This window comes from Drosophila novamexicana, unplaced genomic scaffold, assembly GCF_003285875.2.
Source record: "Drosophila novamexicana strain 15010-1031.04,08,12 unplaced genomic scaffold, DnovRS2.1 tig00000986-arrow-arrow-pilon, whole genome shotgun sequence".
NCBI lineage: Eukaryota > Metazoa > Arthropoda > Insecta > Diptera > Drosophilidae > Drosophila > Drosophila novamexicana.
Window position 1 is genome coordinate 38,465 of NW_020824835.1, and position 19,509 is coordinate 57,973.

A 19,509-nucleotide genomic window follows, 5' to 3' on the forward strand; every position below is an offset into this window, starting at 1 on the left:
TTTGCTTTAACATTTATTTTTTGCATTTTTAAAAGATTATTCATGCAATACATGCGTAAGTCCAAAAAATTGCCATTTAGCTCAGCACATTTGGCCCCGTCGTTTGGCCGCAAGGTCAGCAGCGGCTACATTTATTATAAGACCTAACCCTCTAAAATGGTTCGCTCATAAACGCGCACTCATAAGAGAGGCGCTTCATTAGAGTATTCGACGTCAGTGTGTGAAACGTGTTTGGCATTTGCAAAAAGCAGAAAATCAGGCAATATTTACTTAAATTCCACACACACAGTTGACCTTCATGAGCAGCACGTTCATTTATAAGCATATATGGGGACTGACTATGCCTGTATCTGTTGGCTTGGCGGTCCCAGTGCGCCGTTACTCGACAAGACTTTGACGCATTTCCCCAGAGCCTTGTGCCATTTAGCAGCAAAACAAATTCGCACTTAGGCTTGCACACCAGCAACAAAAACAATAACAATAGCAACATTGAAATAAATAAAAAAGTGTGTATAAATTGTCGACAAAAGTCAAAATGGCAAAACTACAACAAGAACAACAGCAAGTCGAACAAAGCTGGCATGACCTTAGTACACACCCACAACCACCCACACACACACACACACTTGTGCCCATAAGGATGCATAAGCACAAGCAGAAAGCAGCAACAATCAGAATGTGGCACAAATACATTTGAGAATATGTGCAAATAGCATACTATAAGCAGGGGCAAACAATGCAATGTGGCAGCACTTTGATAATAGTGTTGCCTACTTTTGTGCGTACTGAACCACAACTTTGACTCTAATTGTGTGTGCGTATGGTCGCGTCGCGTCTTTTGTCTGGCCGCAGCTCTTTGGCCCAGGCCAAACAATGCCAATGACAATAAAGCCACAATGCAGCACGGAGGGGCAGCCAAACAACTGAGTTCGTCACTCAACACAATGTTTGTCCAATGGTTATTTATTTGTATGCTTGTTTGTGATCGTCCCAAATCAAATGTCTTTGACCAAAGCTTGCTTTTAAGAAAAATGCTGACTTGGTAGAGCTAACTAGGCGTATTCTTGATATAAATATTGAGCGCATCTTAAAGTCCAAGCACACAGCGCCCAGCTTTAGCCTTCAGCAGACAAAAACGCATTCGAATAGTCGTGACCTTCAAGCCTGCTTAGCACTCCGCGCAACCTTACAGGCCCTGTGGCCCCGCCACTATTCCCGTAGGGCTCACTTTAAAAGCCCCCAAAATGTTGCCAGCCATTTGCTGAGCTCAGCTCGTCGGGGTCCACTGTTTCTGACGCCGTTGTCATAAAACAAATAAAAATGTCGCCAGGCACACAAAAGTAAACAAAGTTCAAGGTTGCCACACAGAAATAAAATAAAAGTAAATAAGTAAAAAAAAGTGGGTTTTGCTTCGTTTCGTTTCAGTTGAGGATTATTTCAATAGTTGAAGGAACATCCGCTGCAGCTTTTCCGCACTGGCTTTTCCGTTTTGCCTCAGAACCAAAGCCCAGGTTGTTACGAGCCGCACAACCCTTTTGCCAGCAACCAGCTGCCAGCTGCCAACTGCCGCTCGCCGCACAGCCTCTCCTTGCTAATGGCGCATTTTATGCGCTGCCATTTTGTTTGTGTGTCTGCAGAGACAAGCGCCTTGACATGTTTGTATTTGCCTACCACTCGCTACTGCTGGGCTGCTTACCCTGCTACAATAAATACCCAATTAGTGTTGACCATTTATTTAATGGCCTGGCTGATTGTGTTGGTTTCTTCGGGTCCAATAACATTCTCTTGCCCACAAATCAACTACACATTTGTTCGTCTTTAAACTAGCTTTCTGCCATATTCCGGTCTTTTGAAAAGTCACCAAAAACTTTCTCAGCACACGTATTTTCCATTTAGAATCAGATTGTTTTTGAAGTTTGGAAATTGTATTTTGTTACTGTCAATCGGAGTTGGACGCGTGTCATTCAAGACCTTTGACAGTGTAAAGGAAGCAATGTATTCTGAAAATCTGTTCATGCCATCAAACGAAAGTATCTGATGTACAGCCAAAAATTTTCTTCTTGCTTATTTTTATCAAATCTAAATCTAAATTAATTTAAATTTCTTGTCCAAAAGTGCAGCAAAAATGAGTAGTAATATTTCGACAGGATCTGTGCAATTCGGTAGCGCATTAAATAATGTGTAGAATAATGCTAATATAGATTTTTTTCGTGCACTTTACATTAGTCTGAAAGTGAATCTTGTATAGGAAGCGTTGACATAAATAATCTAACTATTGACATTAATATCTATCTATAGGAGCTCGTCATGTCGGAAAGTGTCTGCCCGCGTTAAACTTCAATTTAGAGTCAAATGATTGGTTAACTTTAAAAATATTGTGTGTAGTCAGAGTGATTGAAGTGATTGAAGCCCGCTCGCTCTCTAATCAAATTTACCGTTTATGTTTGCTATTTCAGATTCCATTAACACAAATAGAAGCACACATACACAAACACACTTGCACAGACGCATATATGCGCATGGGTTAAATAACTTTTACTGCCAGCAGCATCCAGAAGTCGGGTTTTGCGTTTTTACCCACTGCGCAACGATTGCTGCTGGTCGGTTGCGCTGGCAACGTCTTCCATCAAAATTGTTGCCAGCTTCTTAATGAGCATGCAAAAGTTTACCACACACGCACAGCCGTAAAGACAACCCACTGCCATTCACACGCACATACTAAAAAGGGGTGGTGAAAGTTTTGCTGCTATATGACTTAAAGTTTAATAAAACTAATTGTTAATTTAATTTGCCAGCTTGTCGTTAATTGTTGGCATGCATAATTGAATAATAACTGACGCAGGCAAAGCAACAGAAACAACAATTCTGCTCAGTTGTCCTCTGTCATTGTTTACACACACATATTGCAGCTATATTTCAAATATGTGTTTGTACTGTCATGTCTCGGGTTAAACCCTTAACAGCAACAATTTCATAGTGAATGTTGCATAAAATAAGTTGTGGCTAAAGTGCTTTGCTTTTATTGAAGTGCATTGCGTGCACTGCAATTACGAGAAACAATGTACCAATTAATCTAGTTTATTATTGATCTGTGTCAACAGTGGCAAAAGATGCAACAAAAGTTTATTTAATTGAATTCGTATTTTAAATGCACACAAATTGTTGGCGCCAATTACCAATTACCAATTGACTTGTGCACACTTCACTCGCTCTTGACTTTTCCCTTTGCCTTGAGAAAATGCTGTTTTGCCGGCGCACACAAAGTAGTTTTGCCATTAGAACTTGTACTCATTACGCATACGCCATCTGAGTCGCACAAAGACATAGACGCACACACACGCGGAAAAACTAACTGCATCGCCAATTGTATTTCGCCCTTTTTTGCATGTCTCTCTCTTTCGCTTTCATTTCATTTCCGCTTGCGCTTTTTGCTTCGCACTCAACTTTTATTGTTATGACACTGAGCAAGTCAATTGGCTGGCAACTAACTAACTGTTTAGTTTTCTTGTTAGACCCATCAACAGAGACATGAGCTGCAATTTGCATGTGTATGTGCGAACACTTTTTGCTTGTAAGCCTTTCTATCAAAAGCATTTTGAATGGCATTTTTCTAGAAGCTTCTGGTGTAGAACTCTTTTGATAATATATACAATACTTCAGGGAAACATTAATGCGTTTCATCGTAGATACAAGAATAAGTATCACAAGGTATTAAGCCTTTTGGCTCTGATGATTGTGTTAGGTTTCATCTGAAAAACACATTTACTATAGTCATGTATTATGATTCGTTTTCGAGTTTTTTCTTTGACAATAACATTTTTTCTTACAGAATCAAAAAATAAATCAATGCTTGCTCTGATTTATAATGCGATTTTCATCATCTAAAAGTGTTTTCTTTTTGCAGATAGATTGGGGAGATAGTTTTATATATTTACAGGGTATTCGACTGATTTATACTCCATTTGCATTAAATATTTGAATTTTTGCCGTGTCTAAAAATTGATTGACAGCCATTTTATTGGACTTTTTTATTTAAGGCTTAACAATTTTTTGTGTGTTGTTGCTCTTCACGAAAATATTGTGCACTTTTAGATTTTTTTCATTATTTTCCATCAGTCAAAATTGGTGTCTCTTTTGCTAGCAGAAGTTAAAGTTCTTGGTACATCTGTTTTGCTTTGTTTTGTGCGCTGCTTATGGGCCCCAAAAACTTTTTGAGCGTATTGTTGTTTATTTATTATAATCATTTGCCAAAGTTATGCCTGACTGTTATTCTTGTTGTTGTTTGCACTTGTACTCAGCTGTGTTCTCGTTGGCTTTGTTGTTGCTGCGCCTTCTAATGAATTCAATTAGCATTCATATTATTCATACACTTGAATCAGTGGCTTTGACTCTGGCGCATTGAAGAACATTTATTTGCTCGTTGTTCGGGTTGTTGTCTTTTTTGTTATCTTTTCTTTTTACTTATGCAAGTCAGCTAAAGTTTTTGTGTGCTACTTGTAAAACTAATAAACAAATGATTTGCTACGAAAACTTTTGCACATTTGGGGCCATTGAAATTGCCCTAAGCCGCTCTCAGCTGGGCCACTTGACTCAATTGCCTTAAAATAATTGGCCAATAATTCAGTAAAAATGACCACTTAATTTTGGTTTCATCATAATTTAGTGGCGCTTTGCCCTTTACAGCCAATATTCACACATACACTCACACGCACATACTAAGACGGCACGCCAATGCCTGGGGAATAGCCGGAAGTACAACGTCGTATCCGTATTCACAAATGTTTCTGGCAAATTTGAAGAACACTTGAAGGTCAATCTATCTAGATCATATTTTGGCCAATTTAAAACGAGCTGTAGACATTTGCATATATAAATTATAAAGGCGAAAACCCTTAACATACTAAGGAGTAAAACTTTTAAATATATTATATATATTTTAGGTACTTTAGGTATTTTTAGAAGATGAATTTACATATAGTTTTTTTTTTTCACTTTCTAACGATTCTCTCCCTTTTTCGTTCGCCGTACACCAGTGAATAAATCTTGATAAATCTTTGGATTTTAAAAGTGTTTTTGTTACTTACATTATGCTTCCAGACAACTTTATAAGCAGCAGGATTTGCATGCACTTTACACTCAAAATAAACATCATCGCCTTCCTCGATATCCTCTGGATTTAGATTTGAGCCCAAGTCCAGCTGTAAGGTGGGTATAACTGCAATAGAAGATAATAATGAGAATACAGCTGTGTCTTTTTACAAATACTATATATTTTTATCTACGCAAACATCCATTTGCATTTTGTGTATCTGTGCTGTGTATAGTTTCCTATGTGCTGCCTGCTTTTGGACATGGCCCAGCCTATCAACTGCAATTTGCTATAGTTCTTACTTTAGGTCAAGTTTAGAACAACAAAAAAAAATTAAAGAAAATTCCCAGAAACGGACACAAAAAAGGGAATTGGGGTTAATCCGCGCTCATCTGTGATTAGTGTCGCTTCGAAGGAGTACGTGCCCGCCTCACATTCCTTACCATTACCTTCATTGGCAACGGTTTCGTATTATTTTGCTCATTGTTGTTGCCTTTCCTCCTTTTAGTTTGGTCTTGGGATGTGCTTACTGTTTTCTTTTGCCACGTTTTATAAACAAGTTTCTTTAAGCCGATTTTGCGCTTTGCAAAGACTTGTTAATGAAAATGAAAATCGCTCGCCTAAGCCCAGCGAATGACAGCCAGCTAGAGAATTGAGTAAAAACAGTTAAGCAGATACAGAGGCAGTGAGAGGCATAGACAAAGGCAAAGGCATAGACAAAAGTTGTTTGCATAATTTAAAGACCATTTTGCCTGCTGCTCAACAAGTTCATTAACGTTGACTTTAAGCCCAGTTTGTAGCGAGCAAAGCACAATACTCGCTTCTGGCTTCGGAAAGTAGCTGCTTGGCTGGCTGGCTGGCTGGCTAGCTGACCACACTGTTGCGGTTAGATGGGCTTAAGTGGTAATAACTGTCACTGGCCAAGCTGGTCAGCAGCAGCCTTCGCCCAAACTGGCCAACTTTACTTGGCTAATGCATTTTATGGCACGCAGTCCAACTGCAACAGCACAAAAGCAACGCAAACCCGAAACCCGTAACTGCAGCTTAACGTAACGACTTTTGAATGCCGCTGCCATACTTTGTAGTAGACATTGGCAATGTGCTCCAGTGGCTGCCACTCCCCTCCGGCTGCTTGTCCTACTACTCATTTTGTTCCTAGTGTGTGAGGCCTGTCATTGTCTGTTGGGTAAAAAGTTGAACAACTGCTCGTTAGCAGTCCTTAAATTGATTCCATTTGCTTCTGCTGCTGCTACTTCTGGCTCTGCCTCTGCCACTGATCATATAAATTACATTAACTGAAAAGTACTTCTGTCCTGGCCCGGCCATGTAAGCTGTGAGAAATTGGCTTAGAGTAAAATTAATTGCGAACGGCAGTTGTGCAGTGTAAATAGTTTTGTGCATCCAAACTTGATCGCAACTTCTATGGCGAGGATAATATATTATGACGTGGAAAAAATCTAAAAAGAAATTAGGAGTAGGTCAATTAGGATATACTTGTGCTTAAATGTTTTCGAAAAGCTGTGGCTTATAAACAAGGCTTTCTTGTGTTCACCTAGACTGTTTACATAGAATCTTTATTTTTTGAATACAGCCCATTGCCCAGACTAGGTAGACTTTGTAGCCTTCCATGGCCTTGAGAGCCCAACCCTCTTAAAATAAAATTTTAACAAATTAAGCTCTTTAAAGATATGCTCAGTACCTGTAGACCTTAATGTATATTTAATTTATAGCAATATTTCCCACCCTGCTCGATGACCTTACATATTTTTCACCCTGTCAGCACATGTTTACAGTCAGCTTTGGCGGAACTCCCCTCTTTAAAAGCAAGCTGTTTGAACACACTTATTTATTGCCTGGACATTGTCCACATTTTGCCACCTTGGTCCCCTTTTTGGGAAGCTGCTGCGTCATTATTTTTATTGCGGATATGACTTTAATTTTTAGTGGTTTCCTTTTCATTTAATTTAAAATGTTAATGCGAGTTGATTGGGCGGAAAATTAAATCTCTGCTTAGTTTTTCGCTTTCTTTTTGGGTCAAGGTACCAGCAGCGAAATTTCATAAGATTTCAGATATCGTCGTCTTATGACAGTTCTTATATAATGTGGAATAATGGAACAATTATTGGCTGCTCATTTGCAGCGAATTGCAGAGAACTTTTCAATTTACCCCCCAATGCAAACAACGACCGCGCTTAAAGAAGACACAAAATCCTGCAAGCATGCGAGAGGAAATCACAGGAAGCAAGAGTGGCTGGGGAAGGTGAGGAGGTTAGGAGACCAAAATATTTTAAGCACGCTATAAACATGTAAATGAGCATGGAAATTGAAATTGTTATCTAATTTTTTATATCAGCAAGCGACGCGCGTAAAATTGAGAGTCTGCTTCGAGGCGCCCACGCAGACAGCTTTGGCTTTCGCTAGCACTGGCGCTGCTCCTGCGGCAGCTCCTGCTGCTGTTGCTGAAAGGAGTAAAAGTTTCTTCGGCATTGGGGAACGAAACGCTAAAACTCTTGGATAATAGACGTGGCAACTGTTTGCCTAACGACAACGACAACGGCAGCGACAACGATAGCGTTGGCAAAATTCTTGAGACTATTGAAACATAAACGAGAGCACTTCTATATACTTTTTGTGTGGGTGTGTGCGTGGGTCAAAGTCTTTGAGCTGACACTATGCCAAAAACACTCATATTGAGCCATATGGTAGAGCCAAGATGGCCTTTTTAATATCTTAGCATAGACATTTTATTAACAAACTTTGAGCGCATATTGTTGACTTAGCCCATAAAATAAGCGCTTGACATTCGGGCTGAAAATCGCGAAAACAGAAGAAAAATCCCCATGTCTACGAAATTTATATGCAAATCAGTATTGATTCCGACGACACGGGTGATAAGCGCTTGGCACAGTTTATGGCATTGCCGCTGCTCCTTCAAGCTCAGGCCCCGCACCTTAGCTAGTTTATGCGCCACTGACAGCCATAAAATAAAGCGCGTGTTCAACATGCATGTAATTATTTGACAGGGGTAGCTGCTACCCCTTACCCCTTGGGAAGCGCACAAGTTTTATTGACTTTGCGTTCAACTGGGGCCAGGTTGTCCCATTTGTTTGAATTGAATAATATCTATCTGAAAACAGGTCAGGCGACTGTCACATTTGCATCTGCCGTTAACCATCTGACTACTTATTAACTGTATCAGCTCGATTCAAAAAAACAGCGACAATATATATGTCAGTGAATATTGTATTTAGTTATATCAATGCATGTGTGTTAATGCTGTCAGGTGAAAATCTAATTGAAAGCGTGCCCACTAACTATCCCAATGTTTTGGGATACTATACTATACTAATACTATGTTTAGTATTTCCATTTAGCATGTATTTTCAAGATTGTTTTCTTTTGAAATACTGTTTATTTTGGGGTATACAACTTATATACTCATTTGCAAGGTGAGAAGAGTCTGCTGATTTTGTGTTAGTCCTATATGATAGTAATTTCCTTCAAGCTCGGGACAATTTTAGCACTTTGTCTTGTGATATATTTTTTTGTACCATTTAGTTTGAAGGCTATTGTTACTAATATTTTTACCACGCATCCTCGATTTTGGAAAATGGGAAAACTGGATTTTTTCACAGTCTTAGTACTTTAGTGACCAGTGATTTAGTGATTTTAGAATTATTATTATACTTTCATTTAATTCTTTTATCTGTACCCTAACCTGTTTTTATGTCTACATATTTAAGTGCAAATTCTTTCTTTTACTTACAGAACACATTCAGCTTCATTGCGGTCTCTCGTATACCATTGCGTACCAATTCGTTGGTGGCTCGGCAGGAAAGCGGCTTGCCATGATCCTCCCTTGTCGGAGCTATGGAGAGTATCGAGGTGCTGGCATTGCCGTCCTCAGAGACCTGCGAGGGAAAGGCGATCGCTTTGGGGGTTTTGTTTGGCTCAGTTGATATGTCACTCACCTTCTGACTGTGGCCGTGCATCTCCAGGTTGCCCATCCACCAGGTTATTTTTGCAGGTGGCCTTGATCCAATTGCCTGGCACTCAATCTCATATTTACGGTCAGCCGACATTGGCTGATTGTTGAAGCTGATTTCCACCAGAAGCGGACGAACTGCAAATATGCAAGCGCGTGTGTGTGTGTGAGTGTGTTTTTATTTGTACACATTAATATTTATGGTTAATTTATGTGTTTAAATGCCGTTTAAGCATTTTTTTTTTTGTATATTTTAGTTCTTTATTTTTACCATTTTTGTTTATTCATTCAAATTGCGTGTGAAAAATCGAAAACGCAATGAAAATGGACAAGCAATGCAATTAAAATTAATTGCAACGAATTACGAACGCAGCGGTCGTTCAACAGCTGCACAAAAACAACAACATCATTGATTGTAGTAATATCAATATATTTATATAAGGCTCATACAAATAAAGAAATAAGGCTAGCGCATACATGCGTAAATATATATTGGCTTAAGTACAATGACATTTTACATGATATCCCATAGACACTTTTTCTTTTGTGCCTGCAATACCCAATACCTGTAATATTTAAATATCAATTTTATCATATTCATATTTCATTTATTGATGTATGATGTGTTTGCTTTTGCCTATTTCATGCTTTTATATGTGACTTAACAAAGCGATATGAGCAATGGCAAAAGCTGAATGGCTCCAATGAGCTTAAAATCTGCCAATCAAAAAAATCATCAAATATTAATACCCAAAATACAAATTTGTAACTGCAATTTGATGTTCTAATGCATCATTTGAATAGTTAAAATAAATACTTAGTGTAGCTTCAAAATAACTGCCGGTTGTCAATTGGCGTTAAATATTTTGACCCGAACATTCATTTTCAAATCAAAACAAAAAGTCAGCAATGAAATATGCATATATATTTATCTGAATAGCTGTATATGCATTCAGACAACATGCATATAATGTGAAATCTTGTTAATATTTATTGTGGCTGCACATTGTTTACATGCTAAATTAAAAAGCGAACACACACATATTTGAGTGTTGTGTGTACAGACATATTTGCTAAAATTGTTCATAAAATAAATAAAAACACGGTCACGTAATGTGGCTAGGTTCATTATCGGGTTTACACATTGTTGTCATAATATTACCTAGAAAACAAATTTGTTTACTTTTTTCGTTCGTAGTCGTTTTTGCTGTGTTCAATGGAAATGCAATTTTCACTTATAAATAACGAATTTCAACATTCAGGGCGTTATTTAAATAAATATCATTTCGAGGACGTATTGAAATGTTTTCTACCAGACCTCCTCTCTCGGATGGATGATAGGCATAACTTTAATTTTTTATTTATTTTATTATTTTTTTTTTTTTGGTTGAATACCCTTTACAGGAGTATATTACATTTTATTGGAACATTTGTATATCACTTAGAAAATGAAATCAGGCAATTAAATAAATTTTCGTGAACTAGATCAGATTGCCTTAAAAATAATAGACAATTTGTATGCATCGAAATAAAACATCCAACAAAGTGTCAACTCATTTGGCGCGGTCTAATTCAAATCAAACATTTTCTACGTATATGAGGGCATTATGCCCAACCCAATGTATCTGATTCTCGATTGCAATTTATTTTTTTATATGCCGTGAACTATGGATTTTGTAGGCTACAATTTTCTGCAGTTACTGTTGTTTTTTCATTTATTGTGGTTGGCCGCGAATTTCATGCATTACTTTAAAGGCTTGACATTTCAGTTAAGCCAAAATGAAATGAATATGAAGTAAAAAAATATGTATGTGTATACCTATAATAACCTACAACATTTTATTTATTCAAACCGCATTTTTATGTATGATATTGTATGCGTGTATTTACAATATTCTTATTATTATGTTTTCATTGAAGCAACACTTGCATATATGTGTGTGTGTGTGGTTTTTTCTGTTACACTTGATTGTAATTAAATTAATTATGCCCATTTGCATTGGAAAACCATTTAAATGTTTAATTAAACATACTACAAAAACCAATAGCGCATCCAATGCCTGAGTTTCATTACTTATGCAAACGAACGTTTTTAATTATTAAATATTAAAGTGCTCAAAAGCTTAAATTTAATACTAACGCAAGTATGAAATGCCTAAGAATTTTCAAAACATAAAGTAATTACTGATGAAATACCCTATAAAAAAAATTCCAACAAAACTATGAAAAAATCTAAATTTGTAGAAGCGCTGTACATGATGTGTTGTTCAAAAATAAATTAAATAGGTTGATTATAAAGTCCGCCCGGATGCACGCGCAGGCACGTTAATATGTTGATATCAAATCAAAATTACCGACAAGTAAAAGTTTTAATCGTAAACTTAAATAAAATAAAGCAAATGTTTAATTCAGGGTATAAACAAAGCAATTGACAGTCCATCAAAGTTGGCTTTTTTTATTAGCATTGCCAACTAGTTTAGGCAAGTTATTTAAAATATGCGCTAATGACCCTCGATGCCTGTGCGAGAGTCGTGACATTAGTAATCTAATTGTTAGTGGCCATAAAATTACCTAATTAAGGTCATACTTATTATTCAAAACTTTTTGCCTGCCTGCGGCACGCACAGGGCCACAGCAAAACAAATTTTTGGGGCCACGCAACACCGACACACTCGCCTTTCTCTTTTTCCACCATCCCAACCCTGTTGGCCAAGGTTAAGTGTTGACAAAGAACACTAACATACTTCGGAAGGTATGGATGTCTAAAGTGTACATGTCTTTACCTGTTGTCTGCCATATTAATTAACACGACTTAAAGAGTCAATGACATTTCTGATGTTTGTGCTCCTGTTGTTGTTGTTGTTCTTGTTGTTGGCCACTTTAGTAAACGCGTTCACCCAATAATTTCAGCGCGTTTATTATTGGCGTGTTAAATTTCATGCTATCTAAGTGCGATATTCTTATTGCACGTACACACACATAAAAGTGTGTGTGTGCGTAGGTGTGTGGCGCAATAATATCAAATATGCGCATCACCATCTGTTGTCGCAAAACATTTTTACTTTTATTGGCCCAAGCCAAAGTAAAAATTGACAGCAATTGCTTTTCTTTTTGGGGACACTGAGAGCAGACGGTAAGAGACGGATAGATAGGAGGGGGAGGGAAGCCTAAGTGCCATAAAATTCAATGGCCAATCCTCGGCTGTTAGCGCAAAGCCTTGGGCATAATATTTGGCAATGGCACTGGCTGGCAGGAGCTGAAGCTGAAGCTGGAGCTGACGCAATGCAACACGACCTGAGCTCTGGGTATTGTTTTGCAAAAGTTTCTTTATTTGTTTGGCAAAATAACGGCACTTTACATGAAATTATTGTTAATAGAACGCCATTCAAAACTGTCATCGCGCGCCTATATAAACGGCATTTTTTGGCGGTTAGCAAAGCTAATGACTAACTAATATTATGCACTGAAGAAATTTAAAAAAAAAATATATCAATAGGTATTTATTTCATGCTGTATGCTCAATGAAAATTCAATTGATGCGATGCAGTAAGTGAAAAACTTAATTCTGGTGGGAAATACAAACGTACAATGTTGAATAATAAGAAAATGGAAAATGGAGTTTGCAAATTGCACAAAAGCAAATTGCACATCAGCATTTTACACAGTTCTGATTGGATCAAAGCGAGCAAATACTAATAAGGCTTAAGGGATCAAGCCCTGAACTGTACACTCACACACACATGCATACGGGCAGACAGGCAAACGCACACACGTACGGATGAAAACAAACACAAATTGGCTGCAATTTAATTCAATTTTACAATTTGCAAAGCAATTCAGTGTCGCGCGAAAGGGCAATTAAAAAAATGTTCACAAAATAATAAATCCGTTTGAAAATGCACTTGGATACCACAAATTTATGCACGTGCATCTGTGTGTGGGTTTGTATGGGTGTGTGCATGCGTTAAATGCGACGAATGTTCTGCCAAAATAAAATATGTTCAAAGTAAAAGCAGCTGGAGCCACGACATGCACCGGGTCAGGACGTTATTGAACAGCCGCTGCGCGCAGAATTTCAAAGCTGCATTTTTTGTTGCTATTGTTACTGTTGTTGATTTCTTTTTTTCACATTTGCATAAGCTATTTTATTATCTATTATATTTTTTGTGCCGTTTGTTGTTGCCTGTGAATGGGGTTTATCTGCGCAGCTATTTGTTAAAACTTTTATCGCAACGCTTAAAACCGTGCTGCTGGTCGGGTCAGCAGCAAAAAAATAAAAATAAATAAACTGTTTGCCAAACCGTTTTTAGCAGCATATTTCGTGCTGTTGCTGTTGTTGTTTTGTTTGTTTGTTGTTGTTGCAGGCATCTGGAAACGCTTGAAACTCAATTTAAAATTTTCAATTTAATGCATAGTTAAAAGTGGCAGAACACGAACACGAAGTCGACATATCAAATCAGAACACAACTTGAGCCGAGGGCTTAACCACATATATATATTCTTAAAGTTCAAGTTAAAGTTATACAGTATATATGTATATACAGTTGGGCTATACTTACGATAGAGTTCAATCGTTATGTTGGTGGCCACATATTTCTTGTGGAAGTTGCTCGCCTGGCAGGTGTAGACCGCATGCTGGTGGATGCGTGACAAGTTACGCACCACCAATTTGCTGTTGATGGTGCCGTCGTATGTGTAATCGACAACGCTATTTTGAAGTTGTCCATTCATCAGCCATGTGACAGTCGGCGGTGGCGAGCCTGTAAGGGATAACCAGCGAACATGTATACAAATGAGAATTCTTTAAAGTTGTCGCTATTTTTATTGGAATTAAGCTTGGGGCTTTGGGTGTACTATGGGTCTGATTATTATTTCCTGAAATGCGATGATCCCTTCCTGGAAAGGAAAATTAATGACATTTTCCAATAAGTTCACTTTACAAAATTGAATGCTCCCCCCTAAAAAAATAGACATGAAGGAGTCCTCAATAGAGTAAAATTTACATTTATCATTCTGGAAGACCCAATTCTATTTTAATATTTCCCAGTATAATACCTATTCAGTAAGCGTCACATATTTAGCAGCAAGTCCTCATCGATATGTCTCTCGTTTAGTCTTTTGTTATGCTAGCTAACTAGACGCTAACAACGTTTTCGCTGCCCATTTTGCTGTTGTTGTCGCTGTTGTGTACCTGGCATAGCACTTAAATTAACACACATTACTCATACGCAGCGTGTGGTACTTGGCCGCTCTTAACGACTTCAACTTAATCGAGCAGTGAAATTAGCTTTTGTGTGCGTATATGAGCGCACATTAATTTAATAGCTGCGGGTAGGCCAGATCTACGAGGTGCAAATAAAAAAGAAAACAAAATAAATACACTGTACGAAACCAAAAGGTACCTGAGTCAGGGATTTGTTAGGGAAACCACCAAAGGGTCTAACTGAGTACTTGTTGTATGTTGTAAGCACTCTATAATTAGATGTGCTATCATTATTATGAACTTGGTAAGGTATGATACAACCTAGTACACCTTAATAATTGGCTGGACTGAAGAACTGAAAGTTGACAAGAGCTACATTTGCAATGTCTTCTACTGATAGTCTTTGTTTATTTTTATTATTTTCTGGCGAGTTTTAGTTTAGCCAGATCGTATATTAGAGTAGGCTCATTTGGCTATCATTATATTTTACATATTATTCAAGTACATTTATTTTTATACGAAATATAGTGTTGCTGTTCTATGTTGCTGCCAAGTGCCATCAAATCCACCTGGATATTCGGCAAAACTAACTGCAGTTTATACATATGAAAAATGTCACACACACACATTCATCTGTGTACATATATCATACAAATAAACGCACATTACTTTGATTAATAACTGCCATTTGGTTGAGTTTTATGTTGTTTATAAAAATATTTCACACACTCAAACGAACGGCTCTCTATGCATTCGCACACATACACCTATATGTGTGTTTTGGGGTCACAACATTTGTCTGCGTATGTGTGCACGTAGGTGTATGTGTGTGTGTGTCAGTAGATTAGCGCATATGTACCATGCGGCTTAATGGTCGCCTGTGATTTATTAGCCTCGCAGAAACACAAGCAAAGAACGTGCAAAAGAGTGGGAGACAGGGGGGAGGAGATAGCAGAGAGCCAGTCCAATAAAACAAACAAAAATTGGCGAACGGGCCAAATTTGATTTGGAGTTGCAATTTTTTCCCAGTTGCCACGCAGCTTAAAGCAATTGTAGCGAATGTTGCAAGTTCGCCACGTGATTCGCTGTGCTTTGGCAATGTGCGTGCAGTTTGCTCATAAATTTAACTAATTTGCCTAGCGTTCGCTTTTGTTTCTCAATTTTCCCAGACCTCCGCTGAACGCCAAAATTTAATTAGCGTCCAGAAGTTGCCTCTGCCTACTGCAAGCCCCTTTATCATTGTCTTTTATTGCAACCGTTTGCCGTGTTAATCGCTTGGATCAACTTTCGCTTTCACTTTAAAGTCGTGCCAGCTGTTCTCTCATTTAATCACAAGGTGCCAACATACAAATAGACAAGTACACACGCAAACACATACATACTTATGAGCAACTATGTGCACTATATGTTTTTTTTTTGTGACTGCAGCAGCAGCTAACTTGCATTGCACTGGAAACAAACATTTTTACTGTATGCAGCTTTACATATATTATACCCTGTAAAATTAAAATGTTTCAATGCATTTTTTATTCAGAAGGGAACTGAGTTATTAGACAGTTGATGTCTTGCTGGAGTCCATAACAAAATATTATGGATATCCTTTTTATAGCGAGTTGCCAATAATTTCTCTCGTAAATTATTTAAAATAGAAGTACTGAAAAATGCTTGCTTAAGTTAGTATATTTAGTTTAACTACTTTATCTTGATTATTTAAATGCAATGTAATAGCATGTAATAATAAATAAATTATAAGAGTATCTATTAGTCGGGCTATTTTTCTACCAAGCCTTTTTTTTATTATTTTATTATTTTTATTTTTTGCGAGTGCAGCGCTATTTTTCGAGCAGGGGTTTTTGTGTCAGCAGAGACAATTTAACATTGCTTTGTCACGCCCAGTCCAAACTCTGTTGCCAGCGCGCCCCTTCCCTAATGAGCAGCAGCATTCACATGCGTGCTAGTTTTTTTTTTTTATACTCTTTTAGTACTCATACTTCATTGCTGACTTTGTGCCAACTTAAAGTCGTAGCATACTTTTAAGCGCAAACCTTTCCCGCTAATGCACGCGTCGGCTGGCTGAGTTCTCGTTGCTCATTGTGCTATTTGCTCGTAGAGAGAACACGAAAGAGACTGATGCAGTGCGAGTGAGAGGGACAGAGAGTGGTACATGTGTGTGCTTGGACTTGGCTTAGTTATGCAATGCTGAATAATTTGCTTGTGTAGTTTTGCATATCTTTGCATCTTTTGCATCTGCTATGTGGGTGATACATGCAGCAGAGTGAAGAAAACACAAAGTGCAGTAAATATATATGAATATATATATATATATACATATATATGTTTATATGTATGTCTAAGATAAAACAGCGACTGTAACAACTGGCACGTCTGCTGCTGATAGTTGCAAAAATGCACAGCCACATAAATATTTTTTATTCTGTTGTCTTTTCTACACTTTCAGTTCTTCCTTTTCTGTACACTCTGTGCGTGTGTATTTTTGCGCCTGTCTGGTGTTTGGCATTTGGCTTTTTGTACCCAGCCAACATCCATTGAGGAAGCTGTAAAATAAATTTAAGGACTGCTTCTGGCTGGTGCCCTCGCTTTTAAAGCTGTGCGCAAAGCAGCTAACAAAAACAGGAAACAACTTGCATTCAATCTCTTCTTAAATTTCTAAGTTGTCATTTGTTCTAGAAAGTTAGGGGGATGGGCTGTGACGATTCGGTATCCTCCTGTTCAGTGAGTGTTACCGCATTTAGTTTGAACAAATAACAGACATCTGCATGGCTCGAAAATTTTGCTGGCGCAGCGCATGAATTTTAATACGTATTTTCAGCGAACAGAAGTGCCAGCTGACACAAATTTTGTAATACGAGCTGTTCTCTTCAATGTACAATATTATAATGCATATTTTTGATGAAAAAAACTACCTCCAACCAAGCCTTAAGAAAATTTAAAAGATAAATATTTTTAATATCCTACCTATAACTATATTAAAATAATCGCAGCTCAGTTGGGTATTCTAAATGTTCTTAGTATTTGTGTAAAAAAAAAACATCGAAAGACCGACATATCAGTCTTTACCAATGCAAATATTACCGAATTTAGCTTATGGTGTTAATTTTTGAAATTTTGAAATATTTATTATTTTTATTTGCCAAACTAATTATGTCAGCCACAAAGATTTCTTCAGCAACATTTGAAATGACTATATAAAAGAATTGATTTTCTGATTGGAATATGTATTAAAGGTAAGAACAAGTAAAAAATTAATTGAATATCATTTTTGTATAAGGCTATTATCTTATCTGAGGTTGAAAATTGATATTTATTTCGACATAACATCACTATTTCTAAGCATATCAGCAGAGGCGTAATATTCCCTTTCTCCCAGTTTTTTCTCAGCATGTTATTTGCGTAAACTAAGATTATCGATTTACAATCAGAAAATAAAAAATAAAATCAGCTAAGTGCTACTGCATTACTACTACCAGCTCATCAACTACATCTATCTCACGTAAATGTATTTTACTTTACTTGCTGACATCCAACAAAGTGCTGCACGCCCATTTTGGCGGATGTAACTGACGTGCGGCTAGCGCCACACAATTTGCCTATAAAAAAGATGCCACATTTAAAGGCCGTCACAGTAAGTGCAAAATGACTAAAATATTATGCAAAGCAGCAAGAAGCAGCAACAACAGTTGCGAAATTTGTGGCATGCATTTTACAACGAAGCCTTTTTATGCTTCTTTCTTTTTATTTTTTTAGCTCCCTTCGCTTTGTGGCAAACAATTTCATGCCGGGTCCCCCGTATTGTTACATTTCCGAGCTCAAAATATGGAGAAAAAAAAACAGAAAAATTTTAATAAAAATGCACACAATTTTGTAACCTGGCCACAGGAACAACACCAACAAACAAGGGGAGACGCAAAAGTAGAGGCAATATCCACAACAACATACAAGAAAAGAATACTTTTACTGTGTCAGCGGCGTTCTTTGGCATGAGCGGAAAACGCCTGCACTTCCGTTTGACACACACACGCAGACTTTCCTGGCTGTTTTTTTTTTTTTTTTTCGAGTCAACTCGAGGTACTAGAGAGAATATGTGTGGCAACGTTTTGGCCAACGAAAGCTGCCGCCTGTTAAATTCATGACGTGCAATGCGAAATATTATGTATTAGTAGCCGGGCTAGGCGAGTCCTTTTTAGTGGCGTTGCCATCTAGTCACAAGGCTGAGCACCGAGTTTGTATATTGCCCCATGATGCCTTATGGTTGCTGGGGGTGGTAATTTTTACTGGCACCACAGACTGTGCGGCTTTATAACTTTATTTCTATTCCAGCATTTGGCCCTGTTGGCGTGTCGCGCTCATTTGCAACAGTTGCCAGTCGCGTCCGTTCTGCCCTTTCCCCTGCTGCCTAACTGCAATACAATTTGGTGCTACTTTGTCGATTTTGCACACCCTTAGGTTACCCAAGCAAGCCAAATTACTTGGCATAGGCGCGCGCTCATTGCCATTCCCATCAACTCCTCCGCTTTGACTTACTTCTGCTGATTGCACTTCTTTGAGTGGCAAGTGCTTATTTTTTTTTTGACTTTCTTTAAGCTCTTTTTTATTCGTAACCCACACAATTACAATTTTTGTAATGGACTTTGCATGTTGAGTGCCGGTTTCAAATTTGCTCCCTTTGTCCTGTCTTTCCTGATTGCCAGCTGATCATATTGCCCGACATTTGCTAGTAATTTATTTCCGGCTTCTGTTTAGCATTTCATTGCATCGATTTTCAAATTGACACATAATTTTGGGAATGAAAAATAGAAGTGAATTAAGGGTGTGGCTGAGATATCAAACAAGTTAAAAATAAATTTATTTTTGTTATACGCCACCCTTTTATAAGAAAATGTGCCTAAAGTTAATTGTGCATTACTAAATTGGTCTACAAATATATATATACTTAATGAAATATGCATTTTTGCTAATACATTTTAAAATCACAACTCATTTCGTTCTGAATTAAAATTTGTTTGCCCAAATATTTATAAAGTTCTTTTTGTTGCTCATTTGCCATTGATTTTGAGTCTAGCAACAGAAAGTGCCATCGCATAGCTGTCAACAAACTTAACCAACTACTTGCCGGAAACTTTTAACCTATGCGAGCCACCCCTCAATCGTTTTCCACCCTATCAGCATGTTGGTGGACAAGTGTACATATGTATTCACATTTGTACTTTTATA

At 37.7% G+C, this 19,509-nt stretch overlaps 1 protein-coding gene across 1 annotated transcript in view; it reads right to left on the minus strand.

Moving 5' to 3' along the window:
• The window catches only part of LOC115765673 (protein turtle homolog B), a 66,957-nt gene that overhangs the window by 18,639 nt on the left and 28,809 nt on the right, over nt 1-19,509 (minus strand). Inside the window, exons 6-9 of the mRNA XM_030709335.1 lie at nt 13,634-13,834; nt 9,061-9,212; nt 8,856-9,000; nt 5,085-5,215 (exon numbers count right to left, since the gene is read on the minus strand). Of these exons, the coding sequence (XP_030565195.1) occupies nt 5,085-5,215; nt 8,856-9,000; nt 9,061-9,212; nt 13,634-13,834 (629 nt within the window). The remainder of the gene's footprint in view (nt 1-5,084; nt 5,216-8,855; nt 9,001-9,060; nt 9,213-13,633; nt 13,835-19,509) is intronic.